The sequence below is a fragment of the Hypomesus nipponensis genome, chromosome 6 (assembly GCF_054491055.1).
Source record: "Hypomesus nipponensis isolate SF chromosome 6, ASM5449105v1, whole genome shotgun sequence".
NCBI lineage: Eukaryota > Metazoa > Chordata > Actinopteri > Osmeriformes > Osmeridae > Hypomesus > Hypomesus nipponensis.
Genome location: NC_140366.1, coordinates 8,999,531 through 9,017,299, shown reverse-complemented (window position 1 = coordinate 9,017,299; position 17,769 = coordinate 8,999,531). Strand labels below are relative to the sequence as shown.

General features: G+C 45.6%; 1 protein-coding gene across 1 annotated transcript; it reads left to right on the top strand.

Moving 5' to 3' along the window:
- The first annotated feature begins 994 nt into the window (after positions 1 to 994).
- Positions 995 to 17,099, top strand: LOC146286916 (potassium channel subfamily K member 2-like). Its single transcript, XM_084700164.1, has 7 exons — positions 995 to 1,022; positions 2,067 to 2,380; positions 6,883 to 7,000; positions 11,165 to 11,325; positions 14,930 to 15,125; positions 15,654 to 15,793; positions 16,740 to 17,099. Exons 1-7 carry the CDS (start codon positions 995 to 997, stop codon positions 17,097 to 17,099), a joined length of 1,317 nt encoding a protein of 438 aa, XP_084556290.1.
- Positions 17,100 to 17,769: the final 670 nt, after the last annotated feature.

Below are 17,769 nucleotides of genomic sequence, written 5' to 3'. Positions count from 1 at the left end.
TGGTGCATGAATAATCTGAGATACTTAGAGACAGAGAGACATTTATTTAATTTTTTCACCCACCCAAAGAGAAAGGTAATTTATCGACGGCCTCGGCAGGTAAGAGATAAAAAAAAATGAACGCGAGTGACGAGCAGTTCTGGTTTTGATTGGAAGGTGGAGCAACCAGTTCTCTATCTTAACACTGGGATTGAAAAAGCGAGGAGGACATGTACGAAATCGAAAATGTGAAGTGTGCATGTCCCTAATGAATTATGCTTCCGTGGTTGCCAGAACCATGGTGCTAAATGTAGCATATCCAATTGAACGTTCACTTTTGTAGCTCATCAGAAAAGAACATCCTATGTTCTCCTGTCTTAATTCACAGTGTGCGCGCTCCTCATCTTCAGTACATCCCATTGTGCGTCGGACGCAAACCTCTCTCTTTTGGACGCACAGACTTTCACCAGAACCTATCCGAACAATCCCGATGGGCACAATCTCTCGAAACTGGATGGCTTTCTTGGAAGCGACTTGTTTTCTTCCTCCCTCCCATTGCAGTCTTCACGCACACTTGGAAGGGAACGTAGTGTTCTGAAAATATATAATTGTGGTTTGGGCACAGTATAGGCCTATGTAAAAGAGAGGGGAGTTTGGAGTTGAAAAGTAAACCGACCAGACACCATGAGGAGAAGAGCGAAGTCCGTTGGAGCGCGTATAGGGGGGAAGAACATTATAACAAACCATTTCTAAAATGAAGTTCAAAAAGCTCTGTGGATGAGGAACAACACAGAGTATGGTAGAGAATAAGAGAGTAAGTGCGTAACCCCATTCTAAAAATACAAACGCATGATAAATGGTCCAGGTTACTAAACTAGTGGGCTGGGGTTCGTATAGCAAACCATTCTTCGTGACACAGTCACGGCTGCTGTCTACTGTGTAATGTGCGTTTCTGAGTGGGAGGATTCGAAGCAATGCTGAAAAGGTTTGACAATATTCAGAGAACGATTTCTAGATGCTTTGGATGAGAAGACTATGCAAAGGTATGGTATAAGGATGTTATTAGCTGTCATTGTTGTCTTATTATGTTCAGCTATAAGACGAATTGTGAGTGAGCTATCAATGTGTGAATATACATGATGTGATAAACGTCTGTGATCGTAGACATGTGAATTTCAAACTTGAAACCTAAACGAACCAAGTTAGCGGGTCTAATCAAAGTCCGTTGATAGTGTTATCTTTTTACGCACATATTGACACCTGACGTGTTGTTAAGTACGTCTTGTTCTTGTCAGTCTGAAGATGCTTCAGATTTAGATGCAGTTTTCCTGGCGTGTGCTGCTTTGCAAACGAAGCATCAGATGTCTCTGATATCTGATTAAAAGCGCAATGGCTTTGTCAATAATATCAAACCTACTTTTGATGGACGTTAAGGCTAGTGACAGAATATTATAATCCCTTCTGCTATTGAAAGGACTGTGGTCTGTTTAACATATACCCAATATTCTATCAAAGCCATGTCTAGTTGCTGTTTGCTGATGTGTTGTATATTTGGATGTGTTCTCAGTTTGTCCACTATCTGTGGCTAGGGTCTAAACTAATTCAGTATACATGAATGTAGTTATGAAAGCATTGATTATCGTTATAAATTACCAAAAAATTTAGATAAAATCCCAAACCCAGAGTCGTTTGCTAAAAACAAGTTGGCTGTAGTGAGTGTGCACCTACTGACAAGCTGTGGTTGTCTTATGGAGTTCATAAATCATTCATTACTAATATAAATGACAAAAGAAACACCAATGGCACTAATTTCTTTACTTTATAGGTCTATTTATGTTGGAGATTTTTAAACTGTTTTTTTAGGTCTGCAATCTGCATCTCTTATCATGTATAGCCACTCTCTATCCTTATGCATAATTGCACATGTAAACCAACAGACCCCATATACTTAGTAAAGCATTGACCTCTTGGGACATTATTATTGATATTCTTTGTGACATCCGATGGCTGAGAGAGGCTGTAAAAGTGATGAACTATCCAAGGGCTTGTAACGGCCCCGATCACAATCAACCTGTCTGTCTTCACAGTGGCTGCGCCTGATCTTCTGGACCCAAAGTCTGCAGCCCACTTCTCCAAGCCCCGCCTGTCCTTCTCTGCAAAGCCAGTGGGGCTGAATTCCCAAGAGGACGAGTACGACACGCGGACCACCGTCATGAGATGGAAGACGGTGTCGGCCATCTTCTTTCTGGTGGTGCTCTACCTCATCATCGGGGCCCTGGTGTTCCGGGCCCTGGAGCAGCCCCACGAGAGCTCCCAGAAACTGGCCATCCTCGCCGAGAAACTGGACTTCCTGTCCGTCCATGCCTGTGTCAACTCCTCCGAACTCGAGGACCTGGTGAAGGTAAGGTTGAAAACCCTGTGCATTTGTTTTTTGTCATCTAGTCATCATGGGACTGTTTCAATCAGGAAATGAGAAACCTCTTCACTAATGAATCTCTGTTGACATGTCGGTGAGTTATTTCCATCTCCTTTCTCCAGGAGATCTAGCGTTCAGTTGGTTTTGACTCCAAACCCAGTTGCAACAACCATCATTTAGCTTGGCAACCAGTGAATTATTGGTGTGCTGGACGAGGGTTCAAATGAAAAGCGACAGGATGATATATGTTATAGGACTTGTTGGAGGACAAAGCATGATCTGACATAGGGCCTTGTTCCTGGACAGCTCCCCTCCTCCAGTTTTTTGTTGTTGTTGCCTCAACCCCAGTTGTAGCTGACCTGATAGAAATTATTCTATTCAGGTGCTTTCAGTTGGAGCTAAAGCCAGTAGTTTCAGGGCGGTAGCTTTCCAGGTACAGGATCGGCGAGCGCTGATCTGACTTACACAGAGGGTCCGACTTGAGAACCCTGAGGAACCAGGAGGAGCACAGAGATGACAGACCTTGAGACGTACCCTTCCAGATGAAGACTTCAGAGTAACAGCGTGTGCATATTACAACACAGTCAAAGGGCAGGGCCGGGTGGAGATTTTGTCACAATGTGTGCATTAAGGTCAACAACAACAATATCAAAATATCATACGTCAGTTTTTCTTCCAGTGAAGCAAGGCTTAATCCATCTAATGTGAAGAATTCTCAAATCTTTCCAGCAGATCTAGCCCTCTCCGACCTGAGCCATGACCTTTTTACTGTAGCACTATTGATTTAAATTGATGAGGGTTGATCTTCTCTCTATATTGCCAGAACCTAGTCAAGATTTGTCTCAAGCAAATCCCTTTAGGGTGGCCAATGAGCTGATGTAAGCACTTTAATATAATAACTTAGTCTGAAGTGGCCATATGGAAGGATATTAGTCAAAATGGAGGAGAGTACTCCATGTTTCTCTCTAGATGGTTTGTATTTATAGTTCTAATTGCCGCACAGTGTCCACAAAAGCTTTCCTGGAACCAGGGCTACACAGTCCCTTTTTTCATTTGTGTCTGAAATGTTGTTTTTTCCTAAACTTAAACAGGAAAACAGTGTTGAAACATTGAAGCGATGAAGGACTTCACGCTAATGCTTTTTTGGCTAGGTGTGTCACGCTAGCCTCCATTAACAGCCATTAGTCAGCTGCTGCCACCAGACCAGCAGGCCGGGCCCTGAAAGTAGTTAGCCTCAGCTGGTCGCTAGCTACTACAGTATAGCTCTCATAGATGATTTATTGATAGACAGTACACACAGATACACACACACACTTACAGACACACATGCAAACACTTCTGGACACACACACACAATTTGTCACACTCAAACCTCTTTCTTTCTTTCTTTCTTTCTTTCTTTCTTTCTCTCTTCCCGTCGTCAGCCCAGAGTGTCGCTCCGGCAGACAACTGAACTGAGACGCCTTGTCGGAGAGAGCAATTAAAAGAGAGTGCGATGTTGAAAGCCCAGTTGCAGGGTGAACAGACACTCTAGCTCGGAGCGGTACAGAGGCACGTTTGGGAACCGCCAACTAAAAAATTCCTGTTATTATCCCCATGTCATCACTGCACGGTCAGAGTGCTGCTTGGCAAGAGCCAAAGATGTGCGTTAATATGGCAGCTTTGGCAGAGAGGCTGAGGGAGAGAGGGAGCCAGGCAGATCTGAGCGAAAACAAAATGGGATTACGAGAGGGAGGACGCGGAGTGGAGGGCGTGGGCTATTCCAAACCCTCACCTCGGGTCCGTTAGTTTGGAAGCGCAGAGGAAATGGGATGATGAAAAGCTCGGAGGTGGTGATTGGCTTGTGTGTGAGTGTGAGTGCTTTCTTTTTTTCCCTGTCTGTCAACCTCTCTCTCTCTCTCTCTCCCGCTTTCTCTCATACACACACACAGACACACACATGCTGAAGCGCAGTTATTCTCCGAACATGCCTGTAACATGCATATTGTATATTCATGACTTATCCCCGACCTCTGAGACGTATGTCACATGCAATCTCCTCACACACTCACACACACACACGCACACACACACACGCACACACACACACACACACACACACTCTAACCTTCCATCTCAATTCTGTCACTTCAGCTCTTTTACCCAGTGCACTTTTACCCAGCCCTCCCTCACCGTGGCTAATGTTCCCAGGGTTGCACACAGATTAGGGGCCGATTTCCTCTCCGTCTTTGCCGGGTGTGAGTAATCAAAGTGGACAGCGCTCTGACTTTGCAACGACCCCCGACTTTGCTCTTAGAGTGCTGGCGTAGCGTTGGCCGTGGTCTCCTGCCGTACTCCGTGGTCGTCTGGCGGAGTGTGTTGGGTGCATGGCCTTGGTATGCGCTGAGTGTGCAGGTTCTGAACCCCATGCTGCTTCTGCTGCTGTTAGAAGGGTCTAGACAGTGGGGGATATTAACCCAGGAAACTCCTGTGGACTTGGCTGTTATGTAACATTCATTCAAATGCACTTCTTGGATACAATCAGACGTGCCACTTATGTCAGTATAATGTGCTTACGAGCTGACTGATTGTTACTTTGCTAGATTCTTTTCCATTTCCATGAAATGAAAATGGCCACATTTCTGCAGAGGAAATAAAGGACTGGAACAGCTAGGAGGTTTATTTCCCGTTCCTCTTATTGTCGACAAAGCAAAGTCGCACAGCAAATCCCTCGGTATATCAGATCTGTTTCTCGTTTCGCTTCTCCTGTGCTCCTCCGCTGTATTGTAACTCTGCAGGTTTAGTGTCCACAGGGAGGAACAGATGCACCACTACAATGGCCTGTCCCACCTCAGATTTGGACTGAACCAACTTGCAGACCCATGATACATCTTTTCCCCCACCCCAGCCTGGTGTGAGCAAAGCATTTTCATCCAATTAGATGTGGCCAGGCTGACATCTGCTGTAGGCTGCAGCTCCAATCCCCCAGAGGTTCTAGTTACTGGTGGGTTTGTCACAGATTATATATATTTTTAAACAGCCGTGGGTTTGAAACTGACCCTAATGGAACCCAGTTTAACTCTCACTGTTTGCTACTAGGTGTAGTCACTAGGTGAGCGTAGATTCCTTTGGCGGAGTATCACGTCTCAGCGGGTGTTGGTTGGTGAAAGCCAGAAGGCTGGTGCTGTAGTTGTGATCAATGCTGTCTTGTTGCTCGGAGCAAAAGCCTTTGCTTTAAAAGCTATTACCTACATGCTGAGAAGGTCAGGATACCGTACGGTATGTACTTTTTATTCAACCAACAGTCAACAAATGTGTGTGTCCTTGAGCGTGAGAGTCTTTGAATGTTGCCCCCCTCTCTTCTCCCGGAGCGTGTGTGGGTCCGTGTGTTTGTGGAGATGACTTGGGTCTCTGTCTCCGCGGGGATAAGGACAGCGTTCTGTGTGAGCTCACCCGCTAGTCTACTTTCCCTGGAGACGGGCGGGATCTGAGAGAGCAGTCACGCTCAGCGAGACCCGGGACTCTACAGTCTCATCTAGTGGACTAGAAACACACACACACACTTACAGGATAAACAGGTACACACAACGACAATGCACAAACCAATATAGCTACACACGCACAATGACTGACAAATGAGGTCGAAGGAGAAATCTGATACAAAGACACTGATTTACAAACATGCCAAATGAGAGTATCTATACAACACACACACACAAATGCACAAAATGTCGAAACTATTGCCACAGCACACACAAACATCAAATCACAGACACATACACACAGTCAACCCGAGTGGAAAGCCAGCCAACCACCTGGGCCGTGCTAATTGGCTGAAAATAAGCACCTGCTGTGTTCTCATCGCAATTCACCACATTTAGCTCCTCTCAACAGTCTGACAGGATTCATCCCTTCAGAAGTGGCTGGAGGAGAATCCACAAACCTTTTCTGTTACGCGGTCACACGCCTTAACTTCTGTTGAGGGCTTTGCAGGAGGTACTTGTTCAAGATGATCGCCAGGACCAACAAGTGTGATACCCAGTGTTCTGGTTTGTTGTTGTGTGGCTAATTGCTGACATGGAGCCGAAGCAGGCAGCCGCCAGGCCCTGAATTAAAGTAGATGCCCCGGTCATGTGAGGGTGAGGGCCCATCCATCAGGCAGATTCGACCCCTAAAACAGGAGTCGAAAGGAAGCTGCAGGAACCATATCTGGCATATTCAATCGGCCATTCCAGAACTGATTTGATATTCATTTTATTTATGAGTATTGAACAGAAAGCAGATTGCTGCAGCTCAGTGTGTCTGTCTGTCTTTCTGTGTGTGTGTGTGTGTGTGTCTGTGTGTGTCTGTGTGTGTGTGTGTCTGTCTTTCTGTGTCTGTCTGTCTGTCTTTCTGTGTCTGTCTGTCTGTCTTTCTGTGTGTGTGTGTGTGTGTCTGTGTGTGTGTGTGTGTGTGTGTGTGTAGGGAGAAACAACACAACTCTAATGCGGGATTGTTTTCTTCCTCAGCAAGTCGTGTCTGCGATCAGGGCAGGCGTGAACCCATCAGGAAACTACTCCAATCAGACGAGCTTGTGGGACCTTAGCTCCTCCTTCTTTTTCGCTGGAACAGTCATCACCACCATTGGTAAGACCAATTGATAATCAAAAGGATAGCAATACAACTCAACATAATGCATTTGTTTACCAATAATAGCATGAACCCGACATGAGCAGGGTGATTAACTGTAGCATAAGCCCTGTCAGTTCTGCCGCCTTTGGTTCGTTATCAATAATCTCCATGAACCCTGTCAGCCGCAGCTGAAAAAGCTTAGTTGCCAATCAGAGAGAACACACACACAGACGAGCACACGTGCGCCCAATTCTGTTGCTGGTTTGACAGCTCCTGGCCCTTGTCAGCAGCCCCTGTCAAACGAACGTGTGGGCTCAGTGTGTGACTGGGCTCAGCTCCAGAGCCCCCTCCGAGGCTCCTGTCTGTTCTCCAGCTCCACACACGGGATGAGTGGAAGCAATATGGTAATTACTTCATTTAGCCCTCTGCTCGCCAAATCAAAGTGTTTATCTCGTTTGCACTCATTTGCCCCTCGCTAAGACAGAACTGGAACAGGCCGTTCCCTCTGCTCTGTCCAGTGTATCTTGTTCCTTTGGGATATGGTTTTAGACATGGCTATTTTTCACTCCATGGTTGCTGTTTCAGTGATGTTTCTTAGGGGGGGGGGGGGGGATTGCTGTCGGTTGCACTGCCTCACATCAGTTATCTTTTAATGAATTTAAACTCATTTATTTTACTGAACATAACGTGTTTTGGATGTTGAGTACCATTACCCAGTATGTATCTGTGAAAATGTGATCTTTGTTATTTCTCTGTTATTCCTTCATGGAGGCCTGGCAGTACATTGTTATATTAAACTTTACTCAATACCTATACTTGGTTCTGAAACACACAAAGACTTTGGTGTGTGTAAGTGACAACTTATCCAAGCACAAGTGCAGTGGAAATTCCTCTTCCTCTCTTGATAAAGGTTACAGTGACTGCTGTGAGCATGCAAATTATGTGACTTCTGATTAACTCTAAGAAATTAGAGAATCACACAATAGGCTGATTCAGCCTTGTGGGTTTTCTCTAACGGAGTCATTCAACAATGGAAGCCTGGGGTTTCTTTAACAAGAACAACATTGTTCATTCATCTCTGTCATACCAATTAGAGAGCCCTTTTTGTGGGATTCATTATCACAACACGCCTGCTATCTACGTCTGTCTCTCTCTCTCTCTCTCTCTCTCTCTCTCTCTCTCTCTCTCTCCCGTTCTCCAATTCAATTTCAGATGGGTTTATACACACCAAAACATGACAAAATACATGTCTGCCATTTCCCCTCTGGTTTGGATTGATTCAGTTTGAGGGGGCCGCACATGAAACGTTGAGTTATTGTTGCCTTACCGAGAGGTGCGTGTGTGTGTGTGGGGGGGTGTTTTATGTCTGCCTTTCTGTCAGGGGGGGTTGGGGATGTGTAGCCAAGTGCCAAGTGTAATTGTAGGTAGCGCTCCCTTTCCCCTCTCTGTGCATCCATCCTTCCCTCCCCCACTATCTCCATCATAAATCACAAGGAGGCTGCGTCCACTGATCCGTACAGTGGGAGATAAAGTGGCTGTACAGTGTGAGCCCTTTACGATGTAACATTTGACCAGTTCTGCTGGCTCAAGTCATTTCAGAAGAGCGCGACCGATGGGACAGAATCTTTCGGTGTCGCGCTTAGTATGTGGTTTCGAAGTGTGAAACCAAGACTGTTCTCTGTTTCTCTACTGTGAAAGAGACTGTAGGTTTTCCAGTTGCAAGTTGCCACTTCTGCTGAGTTTGAAGGCGCCCTAATTCAAGTTTAACGAGCTTGTGTACCCGGCGAACGCTCACGTAGGGATTCGTCTTAAATGTTGCCTTTTAGATCCTCTGTTTTCAAGTGAATTAATTAGCGTGCAGAGTGCACAGTCTTTAAGCTTTTATACTGTGTAGCTGACAGTGAAGGGGCAGGACTTCTGACAGCATACCATGTGTGGCTTGTTATATAACCGAATGTATACTGTTCATTAAAAGAAGTCTACACAATTAGTACACCACCAGTGCAAAAAATCTCAGTGCAAATGTTTAGGATATGTCTTTTCCGTCGTTGCCTTTTTTTATGGAATTATTTTATTTTGCGATACAATAAGGAAATGAGTAAATGTTATAAGGGTTGTGGTTGAAGGGTTGGAGACATATTGCAGCTGTGGAGACGTCTACACACATACAGACAATCTCCATCGCCTTGGAGCCCTCTCTTTCACTGCACATGCATGCGCGACTGTGAAACCTCCCACTAACCTCTGCTCTTGCCTCTGAGCTTGAGCTTATCAGACAGGCTCCTCTTTACGTCCTTCTCCTCTTGCTCCTCATCGCCGTCGTCTTTTCACTCGCTTTCCCTTGGCACCATTTCTTTTCCCGCTCGCTCTCTCCCTTCGTCCTCTCAGTCATTCTCTTTCTCGCTCCGGTTTTTCGTTTCCTCTCTACCTTTGATCTCTCTCTTTCTTAGATTCTCTCAGTCATTTGTCTGTTTTTATTCCACTCTGCCTCCCTCCCCACCTCCTGCCTTGTATTCTTTGTCCTTCATCTCCTATTTCTTCTCCATGGAATCATCCTCTCACTGAAGCCAACACAGCCTTAATGTGGAGTGGAAAAGGACAGCCCCATAAATAGCTCTCCCATCACACACGGGTGCACTTTTCTCAATTTCCAGGCTTTTCGACTGGAACCTCTCATCATGTCCACTTTTCGTCTAAATGACATCCACTTAACTCCACTGAACACCCTGAACACCCTCTCGTTCATCCCGTAGGAAGATTCCCTGTCGGGGTAATGGCCCCGAGTTCTGGCCCAGGAAACTGACAAGCTGGTGGTTGTGTGTGGTCTAAGGGTGTATGAACTGGCTGTCTATTCCAGGAAGAAGAATGTGTTGGTGTGATGGATGTAGATCATACCGTACTTGGTACTTGGTAGTTGCACAGAGAGACTGAAGTGGGTTGGATGCAGAGTTTGTGAGAGAGACAGTGAAATCCTAAAAGACACCCCAAATTAGCGCAAGACGGTTCTTTCCTCCTCACTGTGTGCACTGGGGATGAATGTAAAGATGAATCCTGTATCCCGTTGACTTCTGATTGCCTGAGTGGGACAATTAGCGAGAATTGATTGGTTGGGTGGCTGACATGGCCTTCTAGCAAAAAGTATAAGCAGGAAGCCATTATAAGTCATGTCTGCCCTAAGGTTCAGATGCTTATGTTAACCTTACATAACCTATTATGTAAGGTACTGTTTGCTTGATTATGTAAAGCAGGTGGTAGTTGGGTCTGGAATGAGCCATTTTTTGTCCTATCTATGCAATTTCCAATTGAAATTGGACTTTGATTGCTTCACCATCTGCCTATTCTAACATAATCTATTCATCAATATTCCATTATTTAACAGATTCAGGGCTAATGTTTCTTTTCTTTTCAAAAAGGGATGTTTTACAGTAATAGGTTTTTGAAATGAATCTGTTATAGAGCATAGGAGGATTCTGAATGGAGAAAGTGAGAATGGTAAGTTGTATTCTTTTCCAGGTGTGTGCAGCATTGCTGCTCCATCTTTTGGATTCTGGTGTGTGTGTGAGTTTGTGTGTGTGTGTGTGCGTGTGCGTGTGTGAGTGGGCTTACTTTCGTGCCCTCACACCATCAAACTGAGCTCCAGTCTACAGTGTGGAGGAGAGAAGATGGTAAATTGTCGAAGCTGCTGTGTGTTAGAGTACTACGTGACTGCTCTTCTCATGCTGCTGTGAGGACTATCTTCCTCTCACTAGCACCTACCAGCTCCAAACAAAGGATTCTGGAGATTCTGACTGGCTTCTGCTGTGCTGTGGTCTTCCAGATGTCACAACAGTTTGTGGAAATGCTTGAATGATTTTCAGTTGATGCAATGCTGACGGTCTACTCTAAAGGCATTTGCATGCTGTAATTGCATCTATTCATTTCTAAATAATACCGACATTGGGAAGGCCATATCCGACTTGTCCTTGACCTTTTAAAGCAGCCAAACAGACACACGGTCGTGCCTGTACACAGGAGGCAGGAAGTGGGCCACGTTCGCCAGTCGTGTTTCACCATTACCAATCATCAGATGTGTGATACTAAATAAATTAAGATCCAATTAACTCCCTGCCCAATTGCCTCTCCCTTGATGTCTTCTGTGTGTCTCTCTGTCTCTCCCTCCCCATCCCCATGCCTCCCCAGGATTTGGGAACATCTCCCCCCACACAGAGGGGGGGCGCATCTTCTGCATCATCTACGCCCTCCTAGGGATCCCCCTGTTTGGCTTCCTGTTGGCTGGTGTGGGGGAACAGCTGGGAACCATATTCGGGAAGGGCATTGCCAAAGTGGAGAAGATGATTGTGGTGAGATTAATTGTGTGTGTTTGTGTGTGTGTGTGTGTGGGGGGGGGCACATGCATGAGCTATGTCAGGGTTCTCCAATTCCGCTCCTCGAGAACTGGTCCTGCATGATTTAGATCAGAGGTCTTCAACCCTGGTCCTCAGGGACCCCTGTCCTGTATATTTTAGATGTTTCCCTGCTCCAACACACCTGATTCAAATGAATCGTTGTTACCAGGCTTCTGCTGGGCTAGATAACAACCAACTCATTTGAATCAGGTGTGTTGGAGCAGGGAATGAATGGGTCGTTATCAAGCTCTGTGGAGAACCCTGAGCTATGTGATGGTGTATAACACATATTTTCTTTAGGAATCTTCTGTTCCGACAGCCTTGGTTTTAAAAAGTGACTACCATGGAACGTCTCTAGGTCAACTTGCATAAAGGCCAGTTATACAACTCACTGTTATTAGCAGTACATTAACATTTTTTTGAATACCAGACACATAAGGTTAGCATTTCCTTTCCCACTTTCCTTTTATTATAACAGCCCACAGACACTCTACAGACTGCAGACACAATTTGACTGTAACCACTGTTGCAGAAACTGCAGTCCTTTAGCTGGATGGTAGAAATAATAATAGTTGATGGTAGTTTAATAATAGTTTTTAGGTTGCCATGTCAACCTTTAAAAGCCTGGCTGTTCTTTTCAACGTCTTGGTGCAAGGCATGTTATTACATCCCAGTATGATGCAAACTCTCATAAATTACTGGGGAGTGTGTCACTTGCTAATTAAAATAGACTGTAACACCTGCCCCCCCCCCCCCCCTCCCACACACACACACACACACACTTGCAATTGTAGCTTGAACACACCACTGTTCACCCTGGACGTTCTCTATTAACTGGGCTCAGTGTCTAGACAAGGGGCTTGGCCAAAAACATATTTTTGGGTAGGCCTAGAAAAATAAGTATAGGCATCTTTTCAGTTTGTTTTTTACTTATTTACTTTGCGATGTGCACCCGGTGCATCATTTTTCGGATATATTTTAGTTTTTGGGTAGGCCTTGGAAAAAAATTGGGTAGGCCTGTGCCTACCCAGGCCTATCTGTGGCTACGCCCTTGGTCTAGACTGGCCAACCATTAATATGCCCTCTTCTTCCCCCTGGCAACCTCACCTATCAAACACACCTCCATCAAACACCAGGCCACTCACCCTGACTGGGAGTACAGCCTCATCCAAACCGTGATGGACTTGACTGTTGGTATAGCATGTCACTGTAGTGTTCTTCATATTGTGGAGCTCTTTTAGGATTGCGTTCCTTGTGTGCTCTTTCAGACATGGTTGTAAATCCGGTCTAGCTTTGTCGTAGAGCATTTGACTGCAGATCAGAGCTTCCACTGGGCGCCACTTTGGATTCAAACATTGAAACGAGGCTGAATGAATACATTACATAACATGTACAGCGAAAGCAAGTGAAGTGAACTAAATAGAACATTGTAATTTAATCTTAGAACGCAGTACCTGACAAAGAACCCTTCAGTATCTTCAAGTGGCAATTCTGGGGATCTAAGTAGTTCTAAGTAGGCCATAACACATCGATGGGAAAGGGGAACAACACATTTAGAGTGGTTTTACTGCGGTTGTTCTTTGAGAACAATCCAGTCAGAGGTTAGCCAAGGCAGCTAACTGAAACGATGGTTGTTAGCATTCTCTCAGGCACAGTGTTATATTAAATATAAATGATGGGTTGGACGTGTTCATGGAGTCTATGTTCCCTTCCTTATCCATATTTATTGTCAAGCTCTGCCTGGTTCACTGCTTGCATGCATTCTCTAGCTAGCTAGTTGAGTTGAGGTAACTCAACACACAGTCTGTGTGTTTGGTGAGGACAACATTACACACAATACAAACACACTGATCTGAGACCTGTCTGTCTATAGGATTATGTTGTGGAACAAACATCACACTGCTGTAATTATGAAGATGAAGAAATGGTTATAGATTATATGATTGAAAATGAACCTCTTAATCACCTTTTTACTTTGACATGCTATATTACTGAAAACCAGATGCAAAGCTGTTGACTGATTAGTATTACCACTAAAACATAGAAGACACAGAGGCCAAAATGTGGAAGACCAGATAGATAGTTTGAGTGCAAGAAAGAGAAGTGTGTGTGTGTAGGTTTCTTCCTGGAAGGACTACAAGATCCAGATAGGGAACTACAAGGCCCAGATATCATAGGACAGATTTATGTCTTTATACTCAGTATAACCTGTGCAGCTGGGCTGCAAGGCCTCACGTGGGCCCTGGAAGGAGAACGTTAGGGAAAGTCCAGGCTATTCAAATTCTGTGACAATGAACCAACCGAGTGTGAAATGCATACATGAATCTGTGACCACATATAATGTACCAATGATAAAATAGCATAAAATAATGGAGAACAAATATATAAGCAAATGTCCCGAGAAAAATTTCAGTCACACTCTGGCGTCTACTCACGTTTGTTGGAATCAATCCTTTGTGTTAGATTCGAATAAACACTTTGCATCATACTTTGCTGTCGTTTCCAATTGAACTAATGTTAACCTAACCTAACTTGGACTTTGTTGGCAGTGTAGGCTGTACTTTGAAGGATATAGAACTTGTGAGGGTGACTTATTAGAGCTGGCAGGGTAGAGTGCAGCCAGCTTCTGAGCTCTGTTAGGGCAGGGGTGTTGAATGGACACCTGGCACTGTAGGCTAATAACATCAGAGGTCTAGCTTAGAAGAACTTTCATATTTCTGGGGATCTAGAATTGTCTCAAACCAGTTTATGTTGCAGGCTTTCACGTCAACATTTTAGCTTACATAATCAAAATGTGCCACAATGATGTGCCATATGCCAGGGGCCAATGTAGCTTCCCACTTTTTCCTGTGACCCAGCAGAACTGGGGGGGTCTGGGGTCATGTCCCCTAGAATACATTTTTGAAAATATCCTTTTAAATAGTGTCCTCTAGTGGGTTTTAGGAAGAGAATTTAACAAATTTAGATGTAATATATGAACGTTTTTTTTTTGGGGGGGGGGGGTACTGTAAATTTTGGGGGGGCTCCCTCATTTCCCATGTTAAGTCGAAATCAATATCCCTCTGGAACCCAATAAATCATGTTAAAGTTGTTAAATGTTGCTCACCATCTGTTGACAGGGCCTATTTTATGTGCATAAGCTGTATGAACGGCATGTATTACGACCATCGCATGACATGTGACATATACAAGAGCGCAGTTGGCTTGTCGTCTATAAATATTCAAGTCATCGAGGCTTAGCAGACTAACCGTAGGAGACGTCTGGCAACGCGACTTGATTCATCCTTTGAAGAGGACAACACGGGAAGTGACTCATCGGTGTGATGTCACAGCGTGATGTCACAGGAAGGGAAGCCCGTGTTTGGAAGTCTAATGGTTCACAGAAGACACACATTACGAGTGCATGAAACGAAACATAAAAACCACTCAACGTCGGCGTATGTAATCACAGCATGCACACATCCCTCCCTCCTCCTACGTCCCTTTTGTCTTTCAAAAGGGTTTACGCACTCGTCTATGCATTTTGGTCATTATCTACCCTTCCCTTCCTCCCCCACAGAAGTGGAAGGTGAGCCAGACGAAGATTCGTGTGATCTCCACGGTGATCTTCATCCTGTTCGGTTGCCTCCTCTTTGTCACCCTTCCGGCAGTCATCTTTAAGCACATCGAGGGATGGAGCACGCTGGAGTCCATCTATTTCGTGGTCATCACCTTGACCACTATCGGCTTCGGGGACTTTGTGGCCGGGGAAAAAGGTCTCGCCGTCTCATCTCTTCTCTTCTTTTTTTTTTTTACCTCCTTTGACTTTCAGTTACTTTTCTCTTTCCCTCTGTCTGTCACCTTCACTTGCTTCCTGTCTCTCTCTGTCCTTGTCACGGCAGATTGTTTTGTGATGAATCTGCTCGAGCATGCGCAAAAGGATCAATACTTTGTGTTTGCCGGCCCGCCTCCTGTCCCCGGCCCCTCCTTTCTTTCCATCTCCCTCTTTTCACATATCTGTCTCTTCCTGGCCCCATCCATCCCCATCCCTGCTCTATTCCCTTGGCAGGATAAGGCTGTGTGGATAAGGCATACTGCCCTGGATGCATGGCAGTATGTACTTTTAAAACCTAGGGGGAAAAAAAGAATCTGGTCCAGGAGGGAACTTCACCATTAAAAGAGGTCTCTCAGATGTTACGGATAGGGAAGTCATGAGGGTATTACTGGTAAGCCCTTTGTTGTTCCAATTGAACATCCAACAATCCTGCTTTATTTACCCTCCAACTCTCTAACACTATCTGTAGGGGGTTCTGAGATCGAGTACCTGGACTACTACAAGCCTGTGGTCTGGTTCTACATCCTGGTGGGCCTGGCCTACTTTGCTGCCGTGCTCAGCATGATTGGAGACTGGTTCCGGGTCATCTCCAAGAAGACCAAGGAGGAGGTAGGGGATGGGCCAGGGGTTCTGGTCAGAGCATAGTGCAGACTCAAAGTGGAGAATAGGCACTTGGTTGTATGAAATTCTCGTATTGCATGCCCCATTGTTGTACGAGGGCTTGAGTATTATGCTGATGGAGTTATTTACTCAAATAACAGCTCTAAAAGCACTGCAGTACAGTGATATATACCCTGGAGCACCCCTTCAGATTTATGTTGTTGTCGAGCCACCAGAGCCAGTTGCGAGGGCTGTAATTTAGATTTGGTTCCTGCTATGGTTCACCCTCCTAAGAGCTCACTCACAGATGAATTTGTTTAGGGGTGTGACTTCCTCCTGGTTTGTAATGATGGGAACCTGACAGGACTAGCGTGTTTATTAGTTCCACTTTAGTGGATGGGGGAGAAGGAACCAAGGACGTTTAAGTGTCTGAACCCCAAACACACAGATAAACTCCCACATAAATCGCCATTCATTATTTCTGAAATAGTATTATAAATGTGTTCATACTATGCAGCGTGAATACCTGTCTAGGCATTATCAGTGGTGGGAGAGTTCATAGACGCAGAGCTCCACAGAGAGAGACAATACTGAGAAAGAGAAGAGAGATAGGAGAGAAAAAACAAGAGGAGAGGGAGAGAGAAGAAAGAAAGAGACCGAAACAAAAGAGAAGGGAGAGAGAAAGAGAGTGGAGAGAGAAAAAACAAGGCGTATCAAGGAGCACATTTCCTTGATACTCACGAGACTTGGCTTCGAGGGCACTGCGGTTCCTCACCACATTGAGGGAGAAGGTATCATAGAATAACCCTGACCCTTAATTTGCATGAGCCGTCCAGTACTAAAAGAAACCAAATCAAATCGTTTTTTTTTAAAGAAGAAACTGAAGAAGAAAACTCGTTTTGTCCACCACGAGATCGACCTTCGTTCCACCCTTCCTCTCCCTTCCCCTCCCCAGGTAGGCGAGTTCCGGGCGCACGCCGCCGAATGGACGGCCAACGTGTCGGCCGAGTTCAAGGAGACGCGCCGGCGCCTCAGCGTGGACGTCTACGACAAGTTCCAGCGGGCCGCCTCCATCAAGCGCAAGCTGTCCTCGGAGCTGGGCCTGAACGTGCCCCCGCGCCAGGACCCCATGGGGAGGAGGACCCTGTCGGTCAACCTGGGGGACGAGGGGGAGGCCTACCCCAGCCTGGCCCTCTGCCTCACTCCCGTGCCCGGGGCGCTGTCCCGGAACGGCAGCCACTACCTGAACGGGCTCAGCCCGGATTACGCGGATCGGAAGGAGATAGAGATAGCCATCCTAGAGACCCCTAACTGAGAAGGAGATAGAGATAGCCATCCTAGAGACCCCTAACTGAGAAGGAGGGGGAGGAGGAGGAACGAGAGACTGGAAAGAGAGCGAGGGGTAGAGGAAGGAGTTTGTGTGAGGCATACAGAAATTGACCTGGACATATACAAGCTTTCGAAGGCACACACACTTACGTTTTGAGAAGGATAGTTGTCTGATAGGCACGCCCATACACACATCCATGGTTTTGCTGATCAGGATTCTGGGACAAGACACGCACACTCTTGCACATTCATTAAGTGACTGTGCTGAGAGCTGTGGGACTATTGATTATGTGAGTGTTGGGACACACACATACAATATGCACACATACACACGTGGCTGGCTGTCACAGAATTACATGATCATCACAGAAAACACACACACACACACAATTGATGGTCTTCAGGGAAATCATGAGTTATAAACACAAGTCCCCCCTAACGTCAGACACACACACCCTTATAGTCAGACATGTATCAGTCAGGCTTTGGCTGTTACACACACACACATCCCCACACACACACACATCCTCAAACACACACACACACACACACGGTGAACACTGTCACTGCCCCTTAAACACAGAAGAGAGAGGGGCCCTGACGTTTGCATCAGGTGATGAGCTTCTCTTCCGTCCAACACTGTATCATCCAAGATG